The sequence below is a fragment of the Rhinatrema bivittatum genome, chromosome 3 (genome assembly GCF_901001135.1).
Source record: "Rhinatrema bivittatum chromosome 3, aRhiBiv1.1, whole genome shotgun sequence".
NCBI lineage: Eukaryota > Metazoa > Chordata > Amphibia > Gymnophiona > Rhinatrematidae > Rhinatrema > Rhinatrema bivittatum.
In genome coordinates, this window is record NC_042617.1 from 423,416,564 (window position 1) to 423,443,846 (window position 27,283).

The 27,283-nt window shown below is 43.2% G+C and overlaps 1 protein-coding gene across 1 annotated transcript in view; it reads left to right on the plus strand.

The window, feature by feature from the left end:
* The window catches only part of CSMD1 (CUB and Sushi multiple domains 1), a 4,035,193-nt gene that overhangs the window by 3,096,880 nt on the left and 911,030 nt on the right, over positions 1-27,283 (plus strand). Inside the window, 2 exon segments of the mRNA XM_029596871.1 lie at positions 14,276-14,389; positions 20,576-20,671. Of these exon segments, the coding sequence (XP_029452731.1) occupies positions 14,276-14,389; positions 20,576-20,671 (210 nt within the window).

Consider the following 27,283-nt stretch of genomic DNA (forward strand, 5'->3'; position numbering starts at 1 on the left):
TAGGGCCATGGGGCTCCCACCACTGGCCCTTTAAATATTGAGAAGAGGCATGCGTGTGCACCTATGCAGGGCCCAGGGATGAAAGAAGCAGCACCAGTGGTGTCCCTACTGCAAGGAGAAACATCGGTGGTACTCAGGCCGCAAAGAGAGGACTGATGGCAGCGGCTTCCCAGCCGCAAGAAGGGGAAGAATCAGCGGCGGCCTCCCTGCTGCAGGCAGCAGCAACAATGGTGGCTCCTTGCTATGAGAAGAGGCATCCCAGCAGCAGCTTCCATGCCACGAAGAAACAGCAGCAGACCCTCCTGCCGTGTACAGTGGCATCGGGGCACGAGGGAGTGGCAATGGCGGTCTGGGGCAGCATAGGCCAAGACAACAGGGGACCAGTGGCATCGGTGGCAGCTCCTCAGCCATAAAGAAGGAAGAGGCCTGCAGCAGTGTCAGACCGGGATAGTGGGGTGAATGAGGCTGCTCGTGGTCAGGGCTCGTGAGCAGTGGAGCGCAACATCCCCAGTATAATAAACCAAGAAAAAAGCAAGTGTGGGAAGAACACCCAAAGGCTCCAAAAGAAGGCACCAGCAACAGTGACATAAACCCTTGATGGCATCTCATGGAAAAACTGGCACCAAATGTGGTATCAGCATCCTAAGGCAACATAAAGAAGGAACAATGCAGAAAAGTTGGCAGAATAAAAACAAAGCAAGGCAGGCGTTGATAAAGGGGTGAAGCAGAACAAAGAGTGGCTTCAAGAATCCATAGCAACATGAGAGGTGCAAAGCAGCCCCCCCAACCCCCCCCCCCCCCTTATTGGCAAGATGTAAAGACTGGGCATGGAAGCAAAGCTGAGTGTCTCAAAGACCTCCAAGGTGCTGGGTGGAATTTTGATTTTCTTGTAGAATAGGCTTTCTGAATGAAAATGATATCACATCTAGTGCATGGAAATGGTTTCACAATGAAAGGGGCCAGGGTTTATAATAAGCTGTGAGGACTGTCTTTTCTAGAAAAAAGATTTTCATATCCTGTAACTGAACTCTTGTTGTTGCATTTCCTGATTTTGTGGTTTTTCATGAGTTATCTCTTACTGCTCTAACCTCTTATGATATTCAGTACAATAAATGGTTTCTCTTGAGCATCTTTTGTCTTGTGCCAGTATTTCTTCCTCTGAATGAGGGTTTTTATTGGACATAAGAACATAAGAAAATGCCATACTGGGGTCAGACCAAGGGTCCATCAAGCCCAGCATCCTGTTTCCAACAGTGGCCAATCCAGGCCATAAGAACCTGGCAAGTACCCAAAAACTAAGTCTATTCCATGTTACCATTGCTAATGGCAGTGGCTATTCTCTAAGTGAACTTAATAGCAGGTAATGGACTTCTCCTCCAAGATCTTATCCAATCCTTTTTTAAACACAGCTATACAAACTGCACTGACCACATCCTCTGGTAACAAATTCCAGAGTTTAATTGTACGTTGAGTAAAAAAGAACTTTCTCCGATTAGTTTTAAATGTGCACCATGCTAACTTCATGGAGTGCTCCCTAGTCTTTCTACTATCCGAAAGAGTAAATAACCAATTCACATCTAGACTTCTCATGATTTTAAACACCTCTATCATATCCCCCCTCAGTCGTCTCTTCTCCAAGCTGAAAAGTCCTAACCTCTTTAGTCTTTCCTCGTAGGGGAGTTGTTCCATTCCCCTTATCATTTTGGTAGCCCTTCTCTGTACCTTCTCCATCGCAATTCTATCTTTTTTTGAGATGCGGCGACCAGAATTGTACACAGTATTCAAGGTGCAGTCTCACCATGGAGCGATACAGAGGCATTATGACATTTTCCGTTTTATTCACCATTCCCTTTCTAATAATTCCCAACATTCTGTTTGCTTTTTTGACTGCCGCAGCACCACTACCCCAGTGGTGAAGGGGATAGAAGTAGTTGAGAACAGGTATCATGTTGTTGTAGTGAATCCTGTACCTTGTTTTTTTGAATGTTTTCAAACTTTTCTTCTGGGGACAAAACACCCCAATATAACAAACCAAGAAGAAAGCAAGTGTAGGAAGTATATTCCAAGGCTCCAAAAGAGGGCACCAACAACATTATGGCAGGTTGGCATATGACAGCAAGTTCTCTATGGTGGTATGGCAGATGGGTGGGTAGGTAGATATGAGGCAGCAAGTCAATGTTATCTGCACTCTGCAGTGGCACATGTTAATCTCAATATGTCAGTTTCTTATTGATAAAGCTGGCTTCTACTGTCTTATTAGTACTGAAGAAATCCCACTGCATCTTAGGTGCAGTACAACATCTTTGATTGTTTATGGCACTGCCAGCCTGGCCAAATTTGGACATATTTCCTTTAACTTCTCTCCCTTTCCATATCCCTGACATGATTGATTCTGTCATTGGGGGTGTGGCTATTAAAATATTTTAATATTTTTCAGTGGTACTGTAATGCCCATTAGCTATGCCATACTAATCTGTGTGGGCAGGAAACACAGAGACAATACTGCACTGGCACACTGTGTGTCTAGTTCTCTGAAACTGCTGAGCTTAGTAAAAGGCTTCATAACACAGCCTGGTATGCCTCAGTCTCTGCCCTGACCTCAGTGCTGACATTGTACCTACTTCCCAGGCAGAGATCAGTAGCAGATCTGCAAGCAACTCTCCAGTATGCCTCCAGTTTACACATAGGAAAAAAAAAGAACAGCAACACAGTTCTGCTCTGACACAGAGCTTATGTTCTGATGCAGTGTTGCTTGGCTGATTTTCTCTATTGTGTGAATGGCAAAGTGACAATCTAAAATGGGCAGCAGCCAAAAAGTGGTTTAGGAATTATCTAGGGGAAATCAGAGAGAGCTCAAGAAGCATCTTTCACAGACCATACTTTCAGAAAGAATGCACAACAGAATGAGCAAATCTCAGACAAGCTCAATCTTCAAAATTAGTGTCACTGTTTTCAGTGCACAATGGTAGGCTGGATTGGAAAAATGATTCACTGTGATAGGTCATTCCTGTTGTCTCCTTGACAACATGTCTGTCCTATCTATGGGGGTCATTTATCAAAGTGCTATATGGCGTTTTTGCATGCAAAAAGCACCTTTAACGCATGTGAAAACACCATAATGCAAGGTGCGATGCAAATTAGGAAAAGGGGAGGAGTTCTGGCTTCGCAATTTGTGAAGCCATATTGCACAGTTTTAACTACACCTTTTTCATTTGTGTTATGGCTTTATTGCACTTTGTGATGTTTTTGCAAATAGTGTTTTCAGTATTTTAAGCTGCTGGAGAGAGAGAGAGAGACTAGCTATAAGGCCCTCATATTACGTAGGTATTTATACCTCTATAGGAGGCTCACCTAGCTATTTGAGGTGAGGTTTAGTTATTAGTGTAGGGGTTAGGGGCCACTTTGACATGCAGAGTGCAACATACTAGAAGAACAGTGCACTCTTGTGAATATTTGATGACCTCTGGAGTGAGGAAACTCACCCAAAGATGAGATTTGTGCAGTGTTCTCTCAACCTAGCTTGATGGACACTCTATTTGGGTAACATCAAGCTAGGTTGAGAGAACATTGCACAAATCTCATCTTTGGGCGCATACTTACTGATGGTTGCTTTTTAGGGCTCTTTACCTCCTGTGATCATTCACATAGGCAGTGATCAATTCTCTCTGCAAGGTCAATGAGTGAGTCCAAGGTATCAGGTAATTCATGTGCTGCTAATTCATCCTTGATGCGGGAGATAAGGCTCTCTAGGAAAATCGCACATAGGCACTCTAGGTCCCAGTGAAGCTCTGAAGATAGGGTCTTAAATTAAATCATGTAGTCTGGGAGTGGCTTGGCTCCTTGTTGGAGGTGTAAAAGAGCAGATCCGGTGATTGTCTTGCAAGCTGGGTCACCAAATACTGACTTGAAGAGAGCAAAAACCCTGGCAAGTCGCTGAGGATTGGATCATTGCGTTCCCAGAGAGGTGAAGCGCAGACCAGGGTTTTCCCATCTAAAAGAGACAGGATATACCTAGTCTTCGTTACAGCAGTAGGAAAGTAAGTTGGTTGTAATGAGAAGTGCATACAGCACTGATTGAGAAAACCCCTACATAACAGGGAATCTCCTGAGAAGCGAGTGGGGGCTGGTAATGGTACTGTAGTTCAAACAGAAACCACTTGCGGCGAATCATCTTTATCAGATGTTGTAGAAGTGTTCATTCGGGAATTCAACTGATTAAAAGCATTAGCCAATATCTCTAAGGTCCTCTGTTGTTCAGCAATATGTTGGGCCAGGCCAGGGATGGCCTGCAGGGCTGAGACCTGAGCCGAGTCCATGGAGTTAGCAATCTTTTATATTCTGGTATGGTTGTGGACCCTGGATCATAGTGAGAGCTGACTCTACCCACAGGGAGGAGCCCTGTGAGGACTCACTACGATAGGCATGGCCACAGCTGAGATGGACACAGAGAATAATGAGACTTTATTAGACTGGAACGTGGATGAAGTGCCCACCAAGTAGAAAGATAGACACAGTCCAGAGTAGTGAGGTTGCCCAGTGATGATATCCCTGGTAGAGGCCCGCGGAGCGGGGTATGCCAGGGAACTCCTCCTCCCGATGTTACACTTCTCAGGGTAGATCCGATAGTGGCCCGCAGCGCGGGTTACGGCTAGAATCACACTGTCATTGGTAAGAGAAGTGCAGGAGGTCAGCAATGCTGGGTAGATGAGGGTATTCACTGTGAATTGTAGAAGGTGGTCTGCTGAGGCGAGTACAGTAGTGGCCCGAGGCACGGGGTACACCGGAGATTCCGTCAGCAAGATGATAGCATACTCACAAGGATGAATGAGGCTGTGTCACAATCAAGTGTAGATGGTTTCTACAGGCAGGAAGGCCCTCCGAGGAGTGGATAGCCAGAACATGACAAGACCCCCGAGGAAGGGGTACCTAGAGCGTTCAAGTCCCAGAGTCAGGAACAAAGTTCAGAGTAGCAAAAGTGAAGCATCTCCAAGTGGAGTGGGATTCAGCAGGAAGGAAGTCCTTGCTAACTCGTAGGAAGCATAGGCAGGATAGCTTAAATACACTGGCGGGTGACGTCATGCAGAGGGGACACCTCCGAAGTTCCCACCATGACATGTATAAGAGAGGGCCTGGCGCACATGCGTGCACATGCCCTAGGTAATACCCAATTCAAGATGGTGGATGGGATTGCCCTCACCATCCCAGGAATGCTGAGGAAGGCAGTATTTGCAAGCAGAGGCTGCCATTATTCCGAGAATCACTGGTGCAGGGAAGAAAGAGGTGAGCAACAAAGGTCGCATCCATGTGCAATCAACGGGCACAACATTATGGAGCCTGATGGACCAAGTCCAGTAGAATTAAGAAGGAAGACTTTAGCAGATGAAGGATTTTCAAGGCCTATCCACCTTAAGGATCGTTTAGTGGGGTCAGATGTGTAATCATTTGTCGCTTGTTCAAAAACAGAGTCCATGGCCTCTTTCCTTATAGCCCCTCATCTGTAACTGCAGTAGGTAGAATAACTGTCTTTGGTGTGGATCCAATGGTTAAGTCTCTGTAGATGTGAATCTGGATGCAAGGATGTAGGTTGTAGTATCATTGCAGGACTAATTGAAGAGACTTCTGAGGTTAACAGTCATTTGTTTCTTAGTCTAAGATAGGGTGTACTTTAATGGGTGAGTTGTTTATCTTGGCTTTTATTCATGGCTATTCCTTGCAGTAGGTGTAGAAGTGATACTTGATGTCAACTTGTGTTCCTGGCAATTCAATATGGGGTAGATTTTCAAACTGCGTGATTTGGCCTACTTTTGCTGGCGCATCAGGCGCAAGCAAAAGTACGCTGGATTTTAGTAGATACGCGCGGAGCCACGCGTATCCGCTAAAATCCGGGATCGGCGCGCGCAAGGCTATGGATTCTGTATAGCCGGCGCGCGCCGAGCCACACAGCCTACCTCCGTTCCCTCCGAGGCCGCTCCGAAATCGGAGCGGCCTCGGAGGGAACTTTCTTTTGCCCTCCCCTCACCTTCCCCTCCCTTCCCCTACCTAACCCACCCGCCCGGCCCTGTCTAAACCCCATCCTTACCTTTGTCGGGTGATTTACGCCTCCCTCCGGGAGGCGTATATCCCTGCACACCAGCGGGCCGCTAGCGCACCGGGACGCGACCTGGGGGCGGGTACAGAGGGTGCGGCCACGCCCCCGGGCTGCCCCGGGCCGTAACCACGCCCCCGGACCCGCCCCCAAAACGCTGCCGACACGCCCCCTAAACGCCGCGATGACAGGGCCCACCCCCGACACGCCCCCGACACGCCCCCCTCGAAGAACCCCGGGACTTACGCGAGTCCCGGGGTCTGCGCGCGCCGGTGAGCCTATGTAAAATAGGCTCACCGGCGCGCAGGGCCCTGCTCGCCTAAATCCGCCCGGATTTGGGCGGATTTAGGCGAGCAGGGCTCTTAAAATCCGCCCCTATATATCTATTAAAAAGGCACTTTGCATTGTGAAATTATTAAATCTGTGTCATGGGGTGCTGGGCTGGAATCAGGATATGCCTACACAGGAGCGGTACAGGACTGCAAGGCTGAACAGGCAGAAAAGCCTATGTAAGCTGCAAGGCAAGGTACAAGTAAAGAGAAGGCCTAGAGGTCTCAATGCATGGAACAAGACAAGAGTGGCAAGGTCAGAGAGCCCATGGTGACTCTATGAAGAGGGATCGAGGTAATGACAAGGTTGGGTAAAATAGGGCTGAGGCTTGGGCATTGTGTAGCCAGTAAGGAGATACCTGGCAAGGTTATAGGCAAGGCTCATTGAGGGCTCCTGCTGGTGGGGAGGTATCATTGCAGGCAGAACCAGGGCACAGTGAGACTGCACAGGCATAATCATGACAGTTTATTGATTAGAACAAATCACATTTAATCAAACTCATGTTCAGTGGTTGGATGTCAGATATTAGCATGGGCATCCAAAATGACTTCAAATAGATTCAGATTTAATGTCTTTAATATTGCTAGGAAAGCAGAGCAATCTTGTTGCTTTATCTTTTCTTTTTTTTTTTTAACCTCTCTTTATTGAACTTTTTTGGTTTATGAGAACATAAGTTGCTTCCCCCAAACAAATACAACAATCCTTAAGCCCCCCCCAACCCCTCAGCAGGAATTAACCTTTTAATCAGTCTAAGCCAATGTATTATATCATCTAATTGGTCAATATAGTTTTTATTTTGATATTGCAGTGGATCCCTTTAATATAGATTTCTGTCCATTATCACACAATATAATCAATACTGAACTTTTAATATATTCATGCAGTCTATTGATTGGCCATACATTATAAGAAAAATTCAAAGCTATCTTGGATCAAGGTATGTAATAATAAAAATATTGGAATGAAAAGTGTCCAGTTTTTCAATAAATTATTACAATAAAATCCAATATTTATTTGGACACTTTCCAGGATTTCATGCCATATAAAAAATATTCAAGCCAATCTGAATTTGTATCACTTAAGGGGAGACACATATAAATAATGATTCTTATGAATAGATTATTATTTCAAATTTATTTTCAATCATGGAAAGAGTCATTGTTATAAGTGGCTTTAATTTAACACCATAAGAGAGAAAAGCTTTTCAAAATACTTTCAAGTATAAACATCATACAATATAATATACATTTTCATATTGATATCCCATCCCTTTGTTGCAGAATGTCTTTCTTAAAAAATATAAATTGCTAGCCTCTTGATTATTATTTGTCTTTGAGGTAACTGAGTGAAATAAAATAGCCCTCTTTTCTTTTCCCCTCCAGAGTACACATGTTCAGGTCAGGAAGTATCCAATCGCACACTGGAGTGATAATTGCACTCAGCATATATAGTACATCACTTATAAGTGCAAATAAGTCTTTGCTGGTCAAGTTTCACATATATAATTTTATTCTCAATGTGCAACTCCTCTTACTAAAACTCAAGGTTACATAGCAATTCCCCCAACACGGACCCGTCTGGCTGCTACGGGGGGGGGGGGGGGGGGCATTTTTTACAACAAAACCATCTGTAAATGCAAAAAGACATACAAATTGGCCAGAATAACACTGGGAAAACAAAGCAGATGCCAACTTAATACATGAAGGAAATATATAGCAAACATACTTGTGTCAAAAACAGTCTTAAATTTGTTCAGGAGCGCCTCAGATATACGTTAGTGAAGGCTTTTAAACCTACTGTTTTGGCGCCAAAAGGCGCCTCAAAGACTGACGGGGACTCATCAACCAATCATAGATCAGTAAGGAGTGATGACATAGGAGTTGTCAGAGAAAATAATTCCACTCAAGTTCAGCATTTAACCCAGCTGGTGAGACGGTGTCAAGGGTATGAATCCATTTTTGCTCCCTTCTAATAAGAATGGTCGAAAAATCTCCTCCTCTCATAGGGAGTGTGACAACATCAATTACAATAAATTGTAAATCTGACAGTGTATGAGAAAACTGCATCCAATGAGATACCAAAGGAGCCTTCTCTTTGCCTGTTTTGATGCTGGACTTGTGTTCAATGATACGGGTCTTAATTTTTCGGGATGCCTTGCCCACAATTAGTTTTTCACATAGGCAGTTAATTACGTATACCACCCCCAGAAGAGTCACAATCCATGTCTCCATACAGTTTGAAAATGTTTTTGGTAGTGGGGTGTATAAATTCGGTAATAGTGGAAGTATGTTCACAGACCGAACAATGGCCACATGGTTTATGCGTCCCTGTGTGGGACGTAGTATTCAAATTTGAGTGAACTGAGTGTACTAGTGTGTCACATATGTTTTGCTGCTACGAAAAGTAAACCTAAGGCCGCTATGGAGATGCTCCTCCAGAGCTAAAGCTGTCCAATGTTTTCGGATGATATTGGATATGGTGTTAATGTTGAAAAAGGTAAAATACAATTTACACAGGGACTCGAGTCCCGAGTTTGCTGCAAAAATAGTAAATCCCTGTTTACATATAGTGCTCCTTTATAAGCTTTTTTCAAAACTCATCTGGGATACCCTCTTTCTTGAAACCGTAAAACCATCTGCTTAGCTTGTTTTATATATTCTAGTTTCGTGGAACATAGCCATCTGAGTCTTAGGAATTAACCCATTGGAATATTGTTTTTCAGGCATCGTGGGTGAAAACTGTCATATGCTAACAGTGTGTTGCAATCCATGGCCTTATGATAAATAGATGTCTGAAACTGCATATCTTGATATGTTATTTGGACATCTAAGAATGACACCTGATTTGGATGAATGACATAGTTAAACTGCAGATTAGGGTTGCATTGATTCAGCCAATCTATGAAACTGAAAAATTGAACATCTGTGCCTACCCATATAAGTAAAACGTCATCAATGTATCTCAACCACTAATGTATAAAAGGTTGCCATTCTGAGGTATAGATGTGTCGCTCCTCAACGTCCGCTACATATAAACAGGCAAGGCTGGGGGCCATTGTTGCCCCCATCACCGTGCCCTTTATTTGCTGAAAAAATTCTGTTTAGAACATGAAGTAGTTACGAGTAAGAGTTAACTTAGCTAAGCCCACTAAAAAACCTGTGGGCACACGTGTGTGAGCTGTGTGTAGTTCTAAGGTGTGTTCAATCACCACCAAGGCTTCCTCCTGCGGGATACTCGTATACAAGGATATTATATCTAATGTTGCCAAAAAACATGGCTCATTCGGGGGGTCATTATTGTTCGGTATAGTAATTAAATGGGATGAGTTCTTCACGTAAGATTTACAAAGTGGAACGAACGGTTTGAGGAACACATCTACAAATTTTGACAGGGGTTTGAGAACTGAACCTATCCCCGAGACAATTGGACGCCCTGGTGAATTGTGTAGAGTCTTGTGAATTTTGGGTACTGTATAGAACACTGGGTTTACAGTGTGTTCAACAATCAAGAATTGTGACTCTCGCAGGGTGATGTACTTATGCTCCACTGCTTCATGTACCAATTCTTTGATCAAAGTCTGCAACTCACATGTCGGATCATGTGAAAGGGGTCTATATGATAAAGTGTCACTCAGTTGGCACCTATTCTCAGACACATAATCTGAACTATTCATAAGAACAATCCCCCCTCCCTTGTCTGTGGGTTTTATTACAATATTGGGGTCCCGGGCCAAAGTATTACATTATAGGGCTGATGATATAGAACTATTTTGGTATAAATATATGAAGGTTACATAAAACTAGGCACCACTAGAACAACATATATATAGAGAGAGTGAAAGAGAGAGAGAGAGAGTGCCCTAATAAACTTACAAAAATTATTACTATCAAAATCTTCTGAGTATATTAGTACAAAACAGCTTAATATAGGGCTTCCCAAACCTGTCCTGGGGACCCCACAGCCAGACGGGTTTTCAAGATATCCATTGGATAAATTTGCATATACTGAGTCTCCATAGTAGGCTTATTCATTATGTATATCCTGAAAACCTGACTGGCTGTGGGGTCCCCAGAACAGGTTTGGGAAGCCCTGGCTTAATATATGCACATACAAACAACAATAAGAAATTCATACATTCCCAACTATAGAGCAAAGTTTTGTCAACACAGCCGGCTTATTCAGGGGACTCAGAAACACACACCCACTTAAAAACACAGAAAGTGCATACAATTACAAAAAATTTTCCAAATAATTAAACAGCTACTTATATAATCATAGCATCCATAGGTTGTAACAAAGGGCAGAAAAATAATCAGCCAAACATGTAATTGCAATTTACAGACAGATATAAAATTGTTGGACTTTTATATATAAAAATATCTGTTCAAGCAGTGTAGATAATTTGCAAAGAAGTCAATAGATGGTATATCTACAATAATAGCTAGATGATGTATCTGTAATAAGTGAAAAAATAAAAACAAAAATGTATTTCAAAATGTGTTAAGAATATAAGAACAGATATAATATGTCTTCAAAATTCTCACTGTTACACTACGAGCCAACAAACACTCATTATCTGTGCTTTACTACACTATCTGATGTTCAACAACAAAAGATACATAGCAAAGGGTAAAACAAATTACTTCAATAGATTGTATCATTTGAGTGTGGGTCTTATCACTAAAAATAACACCTTTTTCTGTGCATTGTGCCCACATGAGAGTGAGAGAAAAAGAGAGAGACACTGTAGCCTAATTTGATGAACTCTCTACCTAGCTTCAATCAACCTAGATAGAGAGTACATTGCACAAATCAACTCCTCTTTTACATTTCATTGCTCCATGACAGAAATTCTTCAGTGATGTCAACTTTGCTGTTCGTATCTCTTACTGTTTATATAAAATTGTCCCCCCCCCCCGAAAAAAAACCTACCCTACCCCAAGTACCAAACATGTTTGGTACTCGTGTGAACCCCTGGGCCGAGGTGAAAGGTGTCTCCGCCCACAGGGAGGAACCCTGTGAGCCTCACCACCGGTAGGCATGACCTCAGCAACATTAGACATAGCTGTGGAATAGAGTCTTTATTGATAGCAGAATGTAAAGTTCAGAGCAGGGGGTATACCCAATGATGATGATGTCTCAGAAGACAATCCGGTAGTGGCCCCAGTATGGGGTACACTGCAGAGAATCCCAGAACAAGGCTTAGACAGTACAAGTCCGTAGAAATAGTTACTCAGAGGAGGAAGTTCCAGAAGAGGTTCCAGGAAGTGGAACCAATAGCAATTCAAGGCAGAGGGTCCTCCGAGGAGCAGGTAACCAGAGACGGATAGGGCCCCTCAGGAACGGGTACATGTTCCTCAGGGGAAAGGGAAGTCCTTGCTAACTCGTAGCAGTGAAGAGCCAGCTAGCTTAAGTACCGGAGGTGGGTAACGTCATTCAGGGGGGATGCCCCCGAGGTTCCCACCATGACATGTTCAAGAGTGGCCCATGCACGCGCACCTAAGTGATTCCTGGACCTAGATGGCAGTTTGCAACGCTCATGCTGTCCCAGGAACGCCAGGCTGGTCGGCGGTGGCATTCATCTAAGGGATGATGATGCAGCAATAAAGGAGATGAACATTAGTGATCACAGCCATCTGCGACTGACGGGCATAACACCAAGTTAAAAGTGCCCCCTCTTACAGTGGTAAAAATAGTAAACATACAAATTGGTCTCTCTCTCAATGCTAGCCTGAGGCAGGCGTAACTCGCACACGCCGGCTGCGCAATTCCCCGGCCCGAGAACAGTTTCGGAGGCCTCGGCCATGCCCCCGAAATGCCCCTGGGCCGGAACCATGCCAGTGGCCCCATCCCCAGATGACGCATCACTGTGACACGCCCCCCCCCTGATATGCCTCCGACCCCCCCCCCCCCCCCCAGGAAAGCCCCGGGACTTACGCGCGTCCCGGGGCTTGCACGCACCACCGAGCCTATTCAACGTAGGCTCGGAGCACATAGGGGGAACTTGGGGCAGGTTTTCAGGGGGTATGCGTTAGGGATGTGCAGAGCAAAAGTTTAAGTTCATAGGTCCATATGTCCAAAGGGGGTCCCATTTGCAGTCAATATGGACATAAACAGAATTCAATGAGTTGAGTATATGTCCATATGTGCAAATAAAAATTTAAACCCCTCACCCTCCTTAATCCCCCCCCCAAGACTTACCACAACTCCCTGGTGGTCCAGCGGGGTCAGGACGCCATTTCTGACCAACTTTGCAAGGAGCACGTGACGTTGGCGTCACGTCGGAGTGACGCGGCGTCACGTGATTCCCCGCGGGGTCGCTTCTGGGATCCTCGTTCGGCCCAAAAGGAACTTTTGGCCAGCTTGGGGGTGTCAGGAGGCCCCCCCAAGCTGGCCAAAAGTTCCTTTTGGGCCGAACGAGGATCCCGGAAGCGACCCCGCGGGGAATCACGTGACTTCGGCGTGACGCGGCGTCACATGATTCCCCGCGAGTTCCCTCCGGCACGCTCGTTCGGCCCAAAAGGAACTTTTGGCCAGCTTGGGGGGGCCTCCTGACCCCCCAAGCTGGCCAGCGTCACTCCGACGTGGCGCCGACGTCACGTGCTCCTTGGAAAGGCTTTCAGAAATGGCATCCTCACTCCTCGCTGGATCACCAGGGAGTTGTGGTAAGTCTTTGGGGGGGGATTAAGGAAGGTGAGGGGTTTAAATTTTTATTTTGGATCAACAATCGCGATTTCCAACTTATCCAACATAGCTATGTTGGATAAGTTGGAATGAGGCATCCTCCTTCCTTATACAAATATAACTCATATGTTCTAATATTCATACCCAAATGCAAAGTTTTGTCTGACCAATGTAAAGAAGTCCACATGGACACTGTATAGCATACACAACCTGAGATGAAAAACAGTCACAATGTGCTTGTAATTAATTTTGTACATGCATTTTAAACTGTTATACATTTCTGACAAGAACTACATTTATACTGGCCACTTCAGCTTTATTACCTAGTGTCCCTCAAGAGACTTCGAATCCGTGTAGCTAGTATAAGTGGGGTTCTTGTTTTGTTTGCCCTTACATGAGTGAATTGTCAGAATTGTATATTAATACTTTAAAACAAATGTACAAATTGCCAGCACAATATGAATGTTTCTCATCCCAGGTTGTGTATTTTTTAAATTTTGATATGTTCATGAAAGAAAGGTAATTGTCATTTACAGGAAATTTAAAGATATACAACTGTGACATGAATAATAACTTTCCCTTAATAGCTTTCCCTTAATCAGTGAATGTTTTTCTATCATTGTTTATACTAAGACTTTTCTAAATAGATAACACCTGCATCTGAGTTCACAAATAATACATACTGAAGAGTTTGAATGAATACATGAATCTGTGGCTAGTATAAGGAAATAAGCAAATTAAAATAACAGCTTCATCATTTGTTGCAGAAATTCTATAAATAATATTCCAGTGGGATTTTAAAAAAATATGGGAGAGAAACAAAATATCTTCTCAGTGCTGAATAAGGGAGTGCAGAACCAAAAATGTTTGGTTTTGTTTCACTTGGGGGAGGTTCCTGCCTGAATTTCATTTCATTGAGGGCTTTCATTCTTCTTCTTTTTTTTTTTTTCTTCACAAATATGTACTATTCAGAAATAATTTGGTTAAAAATGAAATAAAAAATGAAATAGTGTGTTTTGTTCCTATTATTTCTTTTTATAAAGACTTAAAATGATATATAGTATATACAATGTTGTTGACATTGTGTATGTCGTATCAAACAAATGCACATCTCTGTTTCTGATTTGGAAAGGTGCTCTTTTGCTAATGTCCTCTTTGTTATGTTTTTCACCCTAGTTGTATTTGGGCAATTTGCCTATTTCCAAACAGCCCTTAATGATTTGGTTGAACTGTTTGATGGAGCACATCCCCAAGCCAGGCTACTCAGCTCACTCTCTGGATCTCACTCAGGTAAGAAGTTAAGAAACATATACTATCTCTGTCCAAGAAGACTGGTAAAAGTCATCTCCTTTGTTTAAGGCTATTCTATAGTAGCTTAGAGTTCAACTTTGGCTGAACTTTTGTTAATTCCCTCCAGTTCCATGAACCCTTGAAGAAACATAAGGCCAGTAACTTTAAAAGGGGTGTGCAGGATACAACCCGTGTGCATCAGCGTATGCCCAAGAATGTGGCAATTTTATTACATACACACACATACACACATATGTCATAAGATAGCATATGTGCATGTATGCGTGTACTAGGGATGTGAATCGTTTTAGGACGATTAAAATTATCGTCCGATAATTTTAATATCGTCTTAAACCGTTATGGAACACAATACAATAGAGATTCTAACGATTTATCGTTATAAATCGTTAGAATCGTGAGCCGGCACACTAAAACCCCCTAAAACCCACCCCCGACCATTTAAATTAAATCCCCCACCCTCCCGAACCCCCCCCAAATGAGTTAAATAACCTGTGAGTCCAGCGGCGGTCCGGAACGGCAGCGGTCCGGAACGGGCTCCTGCTCCTGAATCTTGTTGTCTTCAGCCGGCGCCATTTTCCAAAATGGCGCCGAAAAATGGCGGCGGCCATAGACGAACACGATTGGACGGCAGGAGGTCCTTCCGGACCCCCGCTGGACTTTTGGCAAGTCTCGTGGGGGTCAGGAGGCCCCCCACAAGCTGGCCAAAAGTTCCTGGAGGTCCAGCGGGGGTCAGGGAGCGATTTCCCGCCGCGAATCGTTTTCGTACGGAAAATGGCGCCGGCAGGAGATCGACTGCAGGAGGTTGTTCAGCGAGGCGCCGGAACCCTCGCTGAACGACCTCCTGCAGTCGATCTCCTGCCGGCGCCATTTTCCGTACGAAAACGATTCGTGGTGGGAAATCGCTCCCTGACCCCCGCTGGACCTCCAGGAACTTTTGGCCAGCTTGTGGGGGGCCTCCTGACCCCCACGAGACTTGCCAAAAGTCCAGCGGGGGTCCGGAAGGACCTCCTGCCGTCCAATCGTGTTCGTCTATGGCCGCCGCCATTTTTCGGCGCCATTTTGGAAAATGGCGCCGGCTGAAGACAACAAGATTCAGGAGCAGGAGCCCGTTCCGGACCGCTGCCGTTCCGGACCGCTGCTGGACCCGCAGGTTATTTAACTCATTTGGGGGGGGTTCGGGAGGGTGGGGGATTTAATTTAAAGGGTCAGGGGTGGGTTTTAGGGGGTTTTAATGTGCCGGTTTTGCGATTTTTCACGATTTTTCACGATATTTTACCCCCCCAAACGGCAACAATACGATTCCCTCCCCCTCCCAGCCGAAATCGATCGTTAAGACGATCGAGGACACGATTCACATCCCTAGCGTGTACCATATTTTGCAACTGGGTGCATACAGCCGCTCTCATTTGAGTATGAGCTGCATAAGTGGGGGAATTTCATAACACTCCATTGCAGAAGTAAAGTTATGCAGCATTGGACCTGGGAATGTACCCAAGCATGTAAGTACTTGTGCATACTTCTCTTGGCCCTGCCCTAGACTAAAGAATACAAACTCAGGGATTAGATGAGTTGCTAAGTAAACTCTGGTGTCTGGTATCTCTGCACGGGGTCTCTCACAAGTAATGGTTGAGACTCCAACAAAAGCAGGTACTATTTTTTACTTTAAATTTTTAAATATGTGCCCATGATATAGTGCTCTATTTATGATTTTTTTTTCTTTTAAGAAATAATTTTCCAGTCACACATATATGTGTAAATTATGAAAATAACCAAAGTTAGACAAAACATTTTCAGTCCCAGGGCATTGGCATTCCCTGCTCTGGATTGCCAGTGCCCCACCCTCACTTTTCCTCTTTTCTTTTCAAGTGAGATATCTGCATATTGGGAGATGCATACATGTATGTGGCTTTTACAATTGAGAGGACATGCTTAAGCCATACATGAGCACACATCTCCAGATTTTGGAGCATGCCCAGCTTTTAAAATTCACCTTTAAAGTTTTTCCTTTATAGTGAAGACTTTTTTTTTTTTAATGAAATTTAGGGGGTCATTTTCTATCACTTATCACGTGCGATAAGCGGCTATCACATGCAAAAAGTCTCTTTTCACGTGCGATAGCTTGCCAGGGGCTTGGGGTGGTTTTTTTATTAAAAAAAAATAAAATGTGCCCCTCCCCCCATACAAACCCGAAAAACAAATTTTTCTCATAGTTCGGGGAAAATCTGTTTCAGGGGGCAGGGCCCCCGAACCACGACGAATTAGGCAATTTTGTTGAAATTGCCTAATTCATCATAAACGAATGCACATCTCTACTTCAGATACCTAAAAAGTTTTAATAATGTGCAAATGTCAAACGTTTTCCATTAGAAAGAAATCAGTAGAACCAGGGGTCACGAAATGAAACTCCAAGGAGGATGTCCCAAAACCAACATCAGAAAATATTTCTTCACAGAAAGGGTAGTGGATGCTTAGAATGCCCTTCTGGAGGAGGTGGTGAAAATCAAAACAGTGAAAGAATTCAAAAGGGCATGGGATGAATACTGTAGAACCCTAAAGGCTAAAGGATGGAAATGAAGAAAAGAGTTCATGGAGGAACTTGATGATATGGCAGTTATTACCATATTATTACCATATTATTACCACAACTAAATTTACTTGAGGTCCCTTCAGTGAGATTAGCCCATTTACATTGCACAAGAGAAACATCTTTTTCCATAGCGGCACCTAATTGCTGGAATATGATTCCATTTGATCTTCGATCCATTGAAGATGTCAAAAAATTTAAAACTGCTTTCAAGGAATACTTACTGAATCGTGTGTATAATTGTTAAAGGTTATACTTGAACAAGTTAATGCATATGGTAATGAATATCAGATAATATTTTTTCAGTTAGTTTCTATGAAACTATTTTGTTTGTATATGTATTCGTTTGTGTTGCTTTTATTATGTGTGTGTATTGTGTATATCGCCTAGGCCTAACAGTGTTAGGCGATTAATACATTTTATAAATGAAATGAAATGAAATAACCAATAAGCCTTGATACTGTTGATGCAACTCCATCATTGCTTTCTGCTTCAATGGCAGGGGGAAAATGGGAATTGGATTCGTTCAGCAACCGAGGGCCCCAACTTTTACGGTCTAGGGAAACAAATATGCAGTAACTTGCTGATGCTGTGCTTGCCGCTTACTACCCTTAACCAATAAGACTGATACTTTGATGCAACTCAAACATTGCTCTCTGCTTCAATGGCAAGGCATAACAGGGAATTGGAATCAGCAGCAATCAATGAGGGCTAGTGTGGGAAACTGATAAGCACAGGGGTAATGGGGAATTGGATTCAGATAGGAACCAATGAGGGCCCTGATTTAATGGTATGGAAAACAGATCAGCATGGAGTAACCTACATGTCACAGCACAAACTATTATAAGCTTACTGGGCAGACTGGATGGACTATTTAGTCCTTTTTTGCCATCATTTCTATGTTTCTATATATGTTTCAGTCACAAATCAATTAAATATGGTATTGTGAATTTTAATTAATTTCAGAGTATCACACACAGTCACTTTAAACAAACATTCTTCTACATCCTGACAATAGTTGTGTTTTGCAGAGGAGCTGCATCAATGGGATAATGACATACTTGAAAGAAAATTAAACCAAAAATGAAAAACATGAAATGTTGAGGATAAGTAGGCAGAACAAAATTTCCCTTATGCATTATTAGTGTACAATAGTGTTTGTCACCATTGAACCTTTGTCTTGAAAATACATTTTCTTGTCTACATTAATGTGGAATATTTTTCAAAATGTTGAGGTGTGTGTTGCTGTTTTTTCTCTCTCACCATATCCTCTTTCTGTCTTGCATTCTCCCTTCTCTCCCTCTCTCACCTTTCTTCTAATTCAGACCTCAATATCTCTTTCTCTAGCAGCACTATCACATTCATCAGTTATTCCCAAAGCAAACTATTAGCAATCTTTGAAATAGCATGCCTTCCAAAAAGTTAACATCTGGTCTGAGACAAATGTTATATTTTAAGCCTTAGCAAGTTTGACCTAAAAAGCCTCATGGAGGACAGTATACCATCTATTTATCATAGGCCTGCTAAAGCTTAATTTGAATCTGGTGTTTCTTTTTCTACATGCACATACATACAAATGTCTTTCAAGAATTGTTTAGTGTGCACACTAAGACTTTTGTGCACGCTAAATAGGCTTCGCATGAATGATTAGTAGGAATATGCAGCCAGTTTTGGGTACATTTTAAAAAAGAGCGCGCGCGCGTACAAAAGTATGCCGGATTTTATAAGATACGCGCGCCGGGCCGGCTGCCGCACGCCATTTTCCAGTCCGGGGGTTGGTCTGGAGGCCGCGGCAATGCCCCTGGAACGCCCCTGGCCGAAACCACGCCCACGGCACCGCCCCTGGATGTGCGTAGCCGCACATATCTTATAAAATCTGGGGTTGGCGTGCACAAGGGGGTGCACATTTGCCTAACTTGTGCGTGCCAAGCCCTGCTTGCGCTGCCCGTTCCCTCCGAGGCCGCTCCGAAATCGGAGCGGCCTCGGAGGGAACTTTCCTTCCACCCCCCCGCAGCTTCCACTCCCTTCCCCTACCTAACCCACTCCCCAGGTCCTATCTAGACCACCCCCCTACCTTTATTCGAAAAGTTACTACTGCCTCCAGGCAGTAGTAACTTAGGTGCGCTGGCGCGGCAGGCCCCGTCACAGGCCGCTGTGTCGGGGAACTCGGCCATGCCCCTGGACCACCCACACGCCCCTGAACACGCCCCCGAGCCAACACCACACCCCCTGGTCATGCCCCCGACTGCCCCTTTTTGCAAGCCCCGGGACTTACGCGCATCCTGGGGCTTGTGCGTGCCGCCGAGCCTATGCAAAATAGGCTCGGCGTACGCAGGGCCATTTTAAAAGGGTTACGCTCGTACCTTGAGCGCGTAACCCTTTTAAAATCTGGCCCTATGAGCATAACCCTTTTAAAATTCGGCCCTTTGTGTCTTGTTAGGGGGTGTTTAATTTTTTTTTTCATTTTGTTTAGTCTTTATTTTGGTTTTGGGTTATTTGCTGAACCAAAACAAACAATAAAAAAAAATAGAAAGTTAAATCGGCCTCTAGACCCTTAGTGCTACTTCCCAGGTATTCTTGGGCTTTCCCAGGCCATCTATCCCCACCAAGATCCCAGGGTCTGGACTGAACACAGCAGGGCCTTCCCCAGGCCTCCATTCTAAACCTGGGCCTACCAACTAGGCTGAGACAAGCCCATCTGGGACCTACTTGGAACACTCCAAACCTCCTCTTGTTTTCCAAGAAATCTACTGAGACCTGAACCTCCCCATCCCCTACTTACCATATTTATGGAGGCCCATGGTCAATAAAGGGACAGGAATGATACCCACTTAATCTTGCCCCACTAGAATACTTTGAAAAATTGAACAACTGGCCAAGAGACTGGCCAAGAGACTGGTGCTGTGTGATGTCCAAATGATGCCGTCAAAGGGTCGGTCAGTGCCATTTGGCATCACATGGTGCTATTATCAGGCATCAGTGCCATTTTAAAAAGGGTTCCACTGAGGTAAGCATGAGTGACCATTGCACCTGTTGATTTCTTGGCCATGGACCCCCATGAAGAGGCAAGTGGGAGCTAGGGAGTTCCTCAAGCAGATTTCTTGAGGCATGGAAAAGAGGTAGAGGTGCCTGGGAAGACCCCAGCAGGGGTTGGCTCACTCTAATTAAGTAGGTCCTGGTACCAGGATCTTGGTAGGAGTTGGAGGCCTAGGGAGGCCCTGGCTAAGCTTGGGTGAGCCTGGCTGGCTATACGCCATCCCTGGCTAGTGGCAAGGGCTGTTTCTTTTCTTTTTCTCAAGAAATAGTGCATGCCATTTGCTAATAACATGCACTATTTCCTGAAACAAAGTACTCAAAGCCCTCAAAAATTTGTGGAGTTTTCACTGGGAATGTACATTCATTTTGGATAATCTAAACTGAAATTAAAATGCCTTTTTTCAGTTCTGATTACCCAGTTGTTTAAAAGGAATACACACCCCTAATTATTAGCTTTAGTGCACTGTCCCCATAATGTTTAAATATCTTACATTTTTTTTCTTGATTTTGTTTATTTATATGCATTTCTTTTATCTTGCATTTAGGGGAAACACTACCCTTGGCAACATCCAATCACATCTTGCTGCGGTTCAATGCAAAAAGTGAAGCATCTGCGCGAGGATTTCACTTTGTTTACCAAGGTAAACCTAAACTAATTTATTTATTTATTTATTTATTTATTTATTTATTTAGATTTTTTATATACCGGCATTCATGAACAGGTCACATCATGCCGGTTTACATAGCAACAAGGGGTGCATTGAACAGTAGAACTAAACTGGTGCAAGGAGGATGCAGTTACAAAAAACCAGGGGTAGCATAACTGGGAGAGAGAAAAAAGAGGAACAAGGGGGAGAAAAAACTGTAACTGTATGGGGCTAAAATAAATAACTTAACGATTATTTACAGTACCAAATGTTAGTTTTGTTACAAGAGTTGGAGGTAGTTATGAGTTGTCCGGGAAGGCTTGTTGGAAAAGCCAGGTCTTCAATCTTTTGCGGAAAGTTAGTAGGAAGGGTTCTAGGCGCAGATTTGTGGGTATGGATATTTCAACCATCTCTCAGACTGTGGGTAGAAAAATTTGTTATTCTCTCACAAGCTAAAAATAGCATTCTTCTATGAGAAAGGATAGATTCATACCAAGTGAGTCAAGTTAAGCATAGATACATTGTCTTGTTTATTTTAATCCCAATGCTGAACAGCTTTGGAAGGGGATGTACCAAACTGCCAAGATTTTTCACAAAAAAAGGTTTTTACGCAAAAGTATCATAAAATACACAGAAAAACATACAAGTGTTGGGTCTTTGCATGATTTTTTTGTTTTTTTTTTTGTAAAATGCTTTTTGCATTAAAATTTTGCAGAGTGGCCTTCGTATTAGTAAGCTTTCTTGTGTAGTCTGCTAGGTGCAAAACTTGATTATATTCTGTAGTAATGAACAGCTACATGGCAAAGTCATGCAAAACAACTCATTACTGCAGACGTCCGTGAGAGTGGGCATGTAAAAAATACCTTGCAGAACTGTTTTCACAGAAAATATTAACTACACTTCAGTGAGATGTAGATTTCCTTTATTTCAAAGGTAAGGCCTGGGGAAGTGGTAGTTCATGTGGACAACAATTAGGAATTAAAAGTCTCTCATGGCCTGTGTGAAGCACCCCCTCCCCCCCAACCCACTCCCTAGTGTGTCAAAAAATTCCCTTGGTGGTCCTAGTGGAGCGCCCCCACCCTGCTCCCCTCACTCCTTGCAGGTTGCTAATATTTAAAAAAGGTCCAAAGAAAGCCTTCACCCCTGCCTTGTCTCCTTGTCCCCCATAAAGAATTAAAATACCCACCTCTACATAAGGTCAAAAGATTACCCCATGAATGGATGGTCTTCTGGTATAGGACCTATCCCCATTAGTGCCTGCCCTGCCTGTGTCAGGTTTCCAAATAGTACCAGCTGACTGTATGAGTTCCTTTGCATGTGACTAAAGAGCTCATAAGATCAACGACTACCATTTTGAAACCTTATGTCAGCAGGAGTGAGTGGGAATTACTTCTGCCCTGCTGGTAAGCTTTTGGGGGCATAGAAGGAATGGCCCCTAATCAGAATTTTAATGCATTTTGGATAAGAAGAGGACAGGGCAGAAAGGGGTGGGATACCTATTGGACATTTTTAAACTATTTACAGCTTACAAATAGGGCACCTTTAACTATTTAAGGGGCTTTCGGCAAACTTTTATGGCTGGGCTGCCATTTATCTCCTTCCTTTCCTCTCAGACCAGCTTCTACCAGCCTCCAACTAATCCTGTCTCTGTACTTTGTCCCACATTATCTGGTAATCTGATGCCAATAGCTCACTGTTGCAGCATTCCTCCTCTTCTGCACCGGCTGACAGGAGGGCAGCCACATGTCTTCTCCTTCTTCTGGCTTACGTGGGCCCATGCAAGTGCGGTATGCAGTGTCCTCCTACTTCTGGCATGGTGGTAAAGTCTTTACATTATGGGACCCCTGCTTTGTGAGGCCAGGGGCAGTTGCTCCTTTTGCCCATAGGTTAAAGCAGCCCTGCTCATGAGGCTGGGGAAAACTCAGGGATCAGAGAGGGACCACCAGAGAATTGTTAGATACACTGGGGTTGGGACAGTGGGTGCTTCACATAGGACATGAGGCCCCTTTAACACCAGGAAGAAGTGCAGGCCTACTTTCCACATTGCTACAGTCAGGCGTGCAGAAAGTTCTTGGCTGTGGCAATGTGTGAAAATGACTCATATATGACTCATATAGGTAAAGTTCATAAAGTGGGCCTCTAGCCCACAGTAAATACCACAGATTAGTACATTTGCTTCTTGATATGTTTTTCTACAGTCTGTCTTCAAATTTAATTAAAAGCTGTAGTTTTAAAGTCCTCTGTCATTATATTATTAGGTTGTTATAGAAATTTGACAACTATAGGCAAATTATAGTTACAAAATTTTGGAAGCTGTTGATAATTAGTTTGAAAGGCTATAAGGTAGGCAGTTGTTTTTAACTACATCACAAAATCAATGAACCAAAGAATGTTCACAAATGTATATTTTATCATACTTCTAAACCTTTCTCTTTGCATAGACATAGTAACATATATTCAAGAAAATAAGGCATTGAGATACATAACTGGAAAATTAAAATAAATAAAAAAACACAACAATAATTATGAATGGTAGCAGAATTCTTTTTAATTGACCTTAGTTGTGTGCATTCAAGGATACCTATATAACAACCACACTATATTATACTGAAAAATCAGAATTAAATGCATGTATTTTAGCATTATATGTACTTATACATGTGTATAGTGAGTACTTATTTTAACTTTCAACATTTTCTCAGTCTATCGCAGATGACAGCCTCATGTCATGAATTCATTTTTTTAGGTGAAAGTGAAATAAGAACACTTGGTTTAGTGTTCATTTTGTTCTCTGTTATTCCTCTGTTGGATCTCACAGAGAAAAAGGCAGAGATTATAAAGCTCCATGTTTCAAACTTTATAGCTAAATAAAAGCTTATGAAAAAGTTATTAAGATTACTTTACAAGAGAAAATAAAGTGTGCTGTTAGTCACTCACTGACACTTTGACTAGCCATGGTTTGGAGTGCTATAGTGTATCATCATGGTAACACTACCAATATGGCTGAAACTGTGCCTAAGATTACAGGAAAGATACAGAGAGAATGTTTGTGTTCCTTGTGGATTTTGCATTGTAGTGATTTAAAGGCAGCTTCTTACTTCCTCTTAATAAAAGAGTCAGTGTGACAATGTACTGATTAATGTGTGTGTGTGTGTGTGTGTGTATACGATTGTTGCATTGTTTGACTTAGCTTCCATAGTCATTTAGCAAGTATCGTCTGTTCACTTACTGTGCTGTTTGTGACAAAAATGGCTCACTTGTCTGCCATCTGTATAATGACCACCCTAGACTATGCAAACATTATAACATTAAAATCCCCTACCCACCTGTGATGTATTTTAATAAATTCCATATGTCATTGATATCAAGAGACAAACAGGGAAATGGGAGAGGAAGAAGTAAGATTCTTCCTCCAGAGATACCTGGGGAAAGTTCAAGTAGCTGTGGTGATGATGAAAATGAGGATGAGAAACCCTGCTACCAGGACCAAGTTTTTTTGTTTTTTGTTTTTTTTTAAGAGGGGGAATCAACTAGAGAGGCAGTTGGCTGAGAAGATGGAACAGCAGCTACCTTCTCCTATCTTATTTATTTATTTATTTATTTATTATTTTTATATACTGACATTTGATCTGAGATATCACATTAGTTTATAGGGATGTGAATCGGGCTTCGGACGATTGAAATATTGGACAATATTTTCAAAATCGTCAGAAATCGGGGGCTCCCGATAAGAGAACCCCCACGATTTTGTTCCTGGGGTTCCCTTATCATTTTGGGAGAGGGCGGGAAAAACGGCACACCAAAACAATCCCTAAACCCACCCCGACCCTTTAAAACTGTTTCCTTAGCTTCCCCCACCCTCCCGAACCCCCCCCCCCCAAAAAAAAAACGTTTTACAAGTACCTGGTGGTCCAGTGGGGATCCCGAGAGCCATATCCCGCTCGCGGGTCGTCAGCTGCCACTAATCAAAATGGTGCTGATGGCCCTTTGCCCTTACCATGTGACAGGGTATCCGTGCCATTGGCCGGCCCCTGTCACATGATAGGAGCACTGGATGGCCCGCGCCATTTTTAAAGATGGGTGGGGAAAGCTAAGGGAACAGTTTTAAAGGGTCGGATGGGTGTTTTTGTTTATTGGCTAGGGCGTAGTCGATAAACAAAACCGCAATCGGGCCGCACAAAAAAAATTAACGATGTGAATCGGAACCGATTCAGGTTCCGATTCACATCTCTATTGGTTTATATTCAGGTACTGTAGGTATTTCCCTTTCCCCAGAGGGCTTACAAACTAAGTTTTGTACCTGAGGCAATGGAGGGTTAAGTGACTTGCCCAAGGTCATGAGGAGTGACAGTGGGGTTGAACCTGGTCACCTGGTTTAAAGCCCACTGCTCTAACCACTAGGCTATTCCTCCTCCCCCCCCCAATAGTATGATGCAAGGGTAGAAAAAGGAAGAATCTGTGGATGGTTGCTGCAACACTGGGGGGGGGGGGGGGGTTTGCAGAGTAGAGAGGTATCAGCCAAAACTAGCAAAGCATTCCCTTTTTCAATCTGACCAGTATCTGTAATAGATCTTTGGAGAATAAGATGAATCGTGTGAGGATTCAAAGAATTAGAGGAAGAGGATTTTGAAAGTATAGTAGCTGAAGAGGGTTTGGATATCATGATATCCACTGAACAATCTTTCTGGGGCCAAAATCACCTCTCAGGAAAAGCAGACAATTGAGAGTATAAAAATGCATCTGGTCTTTTACCTTATGGTATGCTTCAACCCCAGCCACAGAAAAAGTTCCCAATGATCCAGAGAGAGGGGATTCTGCAAGACATCAGAGTTGCAGAGAATGCATTTACTGTTGAAAGAAATTCTGCAGAGAGAAGGTACTGGACCATCTTTCAAACATGATATGCTCCATCATTTGCAAAAACAACAGCCATTAGTGTCTGTTTCAGGGGAGGTTGGTACTTGTTTATAAGAACATAAGAACATAAGAAAATGCCATACTGGGTCAGACCAAGGGTCCATCAAGCCCAGCATCCTGTTTCCAACAGTGGCCAATCCAGGCCATAAGAACCTAGCAAGTACCCAAACACTAAGTCTATTCCATGTAACCATTGCTAATGGCAGTGGCTATTCTCTAAGTGAACTTAATAGCAGGTAATGGACTTCACCTCCAAGAACTTATCCAATCCTTTTTTAAACACAGCTATACTAACTGTGATCTCAAAGTAACAAGTAGAAAAGGCACAGCAAAATGGATTTCCACCTGACAAACTAACCCTTTGTCCATTCTCCTAGAGAGGTAGCAGGTCAGCAACCTCACACCCAATGTACGCGGCAAGCCACCTTGAAGTAGATGGGGTAGTGTTCCCTATTGCTGTCCTGACATAAAAAGCAGGCATTGTTTAAGCTGGTGACATGAACCATCAGGACTGGAGGAATAGCCCCTGCAGGTGGTTGAAAACATGGGATTTAAGTGGCTGCTGTATGTCTTGGCCACAAATTGGAAAGTTCTGTGTAGGACAACATTAATATGTGGGTGATTACTAACCTGTACATTCAGTGACAAGCCCAGATGCAGGTATAGCTGTCCAAGGAAGACAGACGTAGCATAAGAACATAAGAACATGCCATACTGGGTCAGATTAAGGGTCCATCAAGCCCAGCATCCTGTCTCTAACAGTGGCCAAGCCAGGCTATAAGTACCTGCCAAGTACCCAAAAACTAAGTCTATCCCATGCTATTTTGTAAATCAACTTGATTAATAGCAGGTAATGGACTTTTCCTCCAAGAACTTATCCAATCCTTTTTTAAACCCAGCTTTACTAACTTCACTAACCACATCCCCTGGCAACAAATTCCAGAGTTTAATTGTGCGCTGAATAAAAAAGAACTTTCTCCGATTAGTTTTAAATGTGCCACATGCTAACTTCATGGAATGCCCCTAGTCCTTCTATTATCCAAAGGAGTAAATAACCAATTCACATTTACCCATTCTAGACCTCTTATTATTTTAAACACCTCTATCATATCCCCCCTCAGCCGACTCTTCTCCAAGCTGAATAATCCTAACCTCTTTAGTCTTTCCTCATAGGGGAGCTGTTCCATCCCCTTTATCATTTTGGTCACCCTTCTCTGTACCTTCTCCATCACAACTATATCTTTTTTGAGATATGGCGACCAGAATTGTACACAGTATTCAAGGTGCGGTCTCACCATGGAGCGATACAGAGGCATTATGACATTTTCCATTTTATTCACCATTCCCTTTCTAATAATTCCCAACATTCTGTTTGCTTTCTTGACTGCCGCAGCACACTGCACTGACGATTTCAATGTGTTATCCACTATGATGCCTAGATCTCTTTCTTGGGTGGTAGCTCCTAATATGAAACCTAACATTGTATAACTAAAGCATGGGTTATTTTTCCCTATATACATCACCTTGCACTTATCCACATTAAATTTCATCTGCCATTTGGATGCCCAATTTTCCAGTCTCACAAGGTCTTCCTGCAATTTATCACAATCTGCTTGTGATTTTACAACTCTGAATAATTTTGTATCATCTGCAAATATGATTACATCACTCGTTGTATTCCTTTCCAGA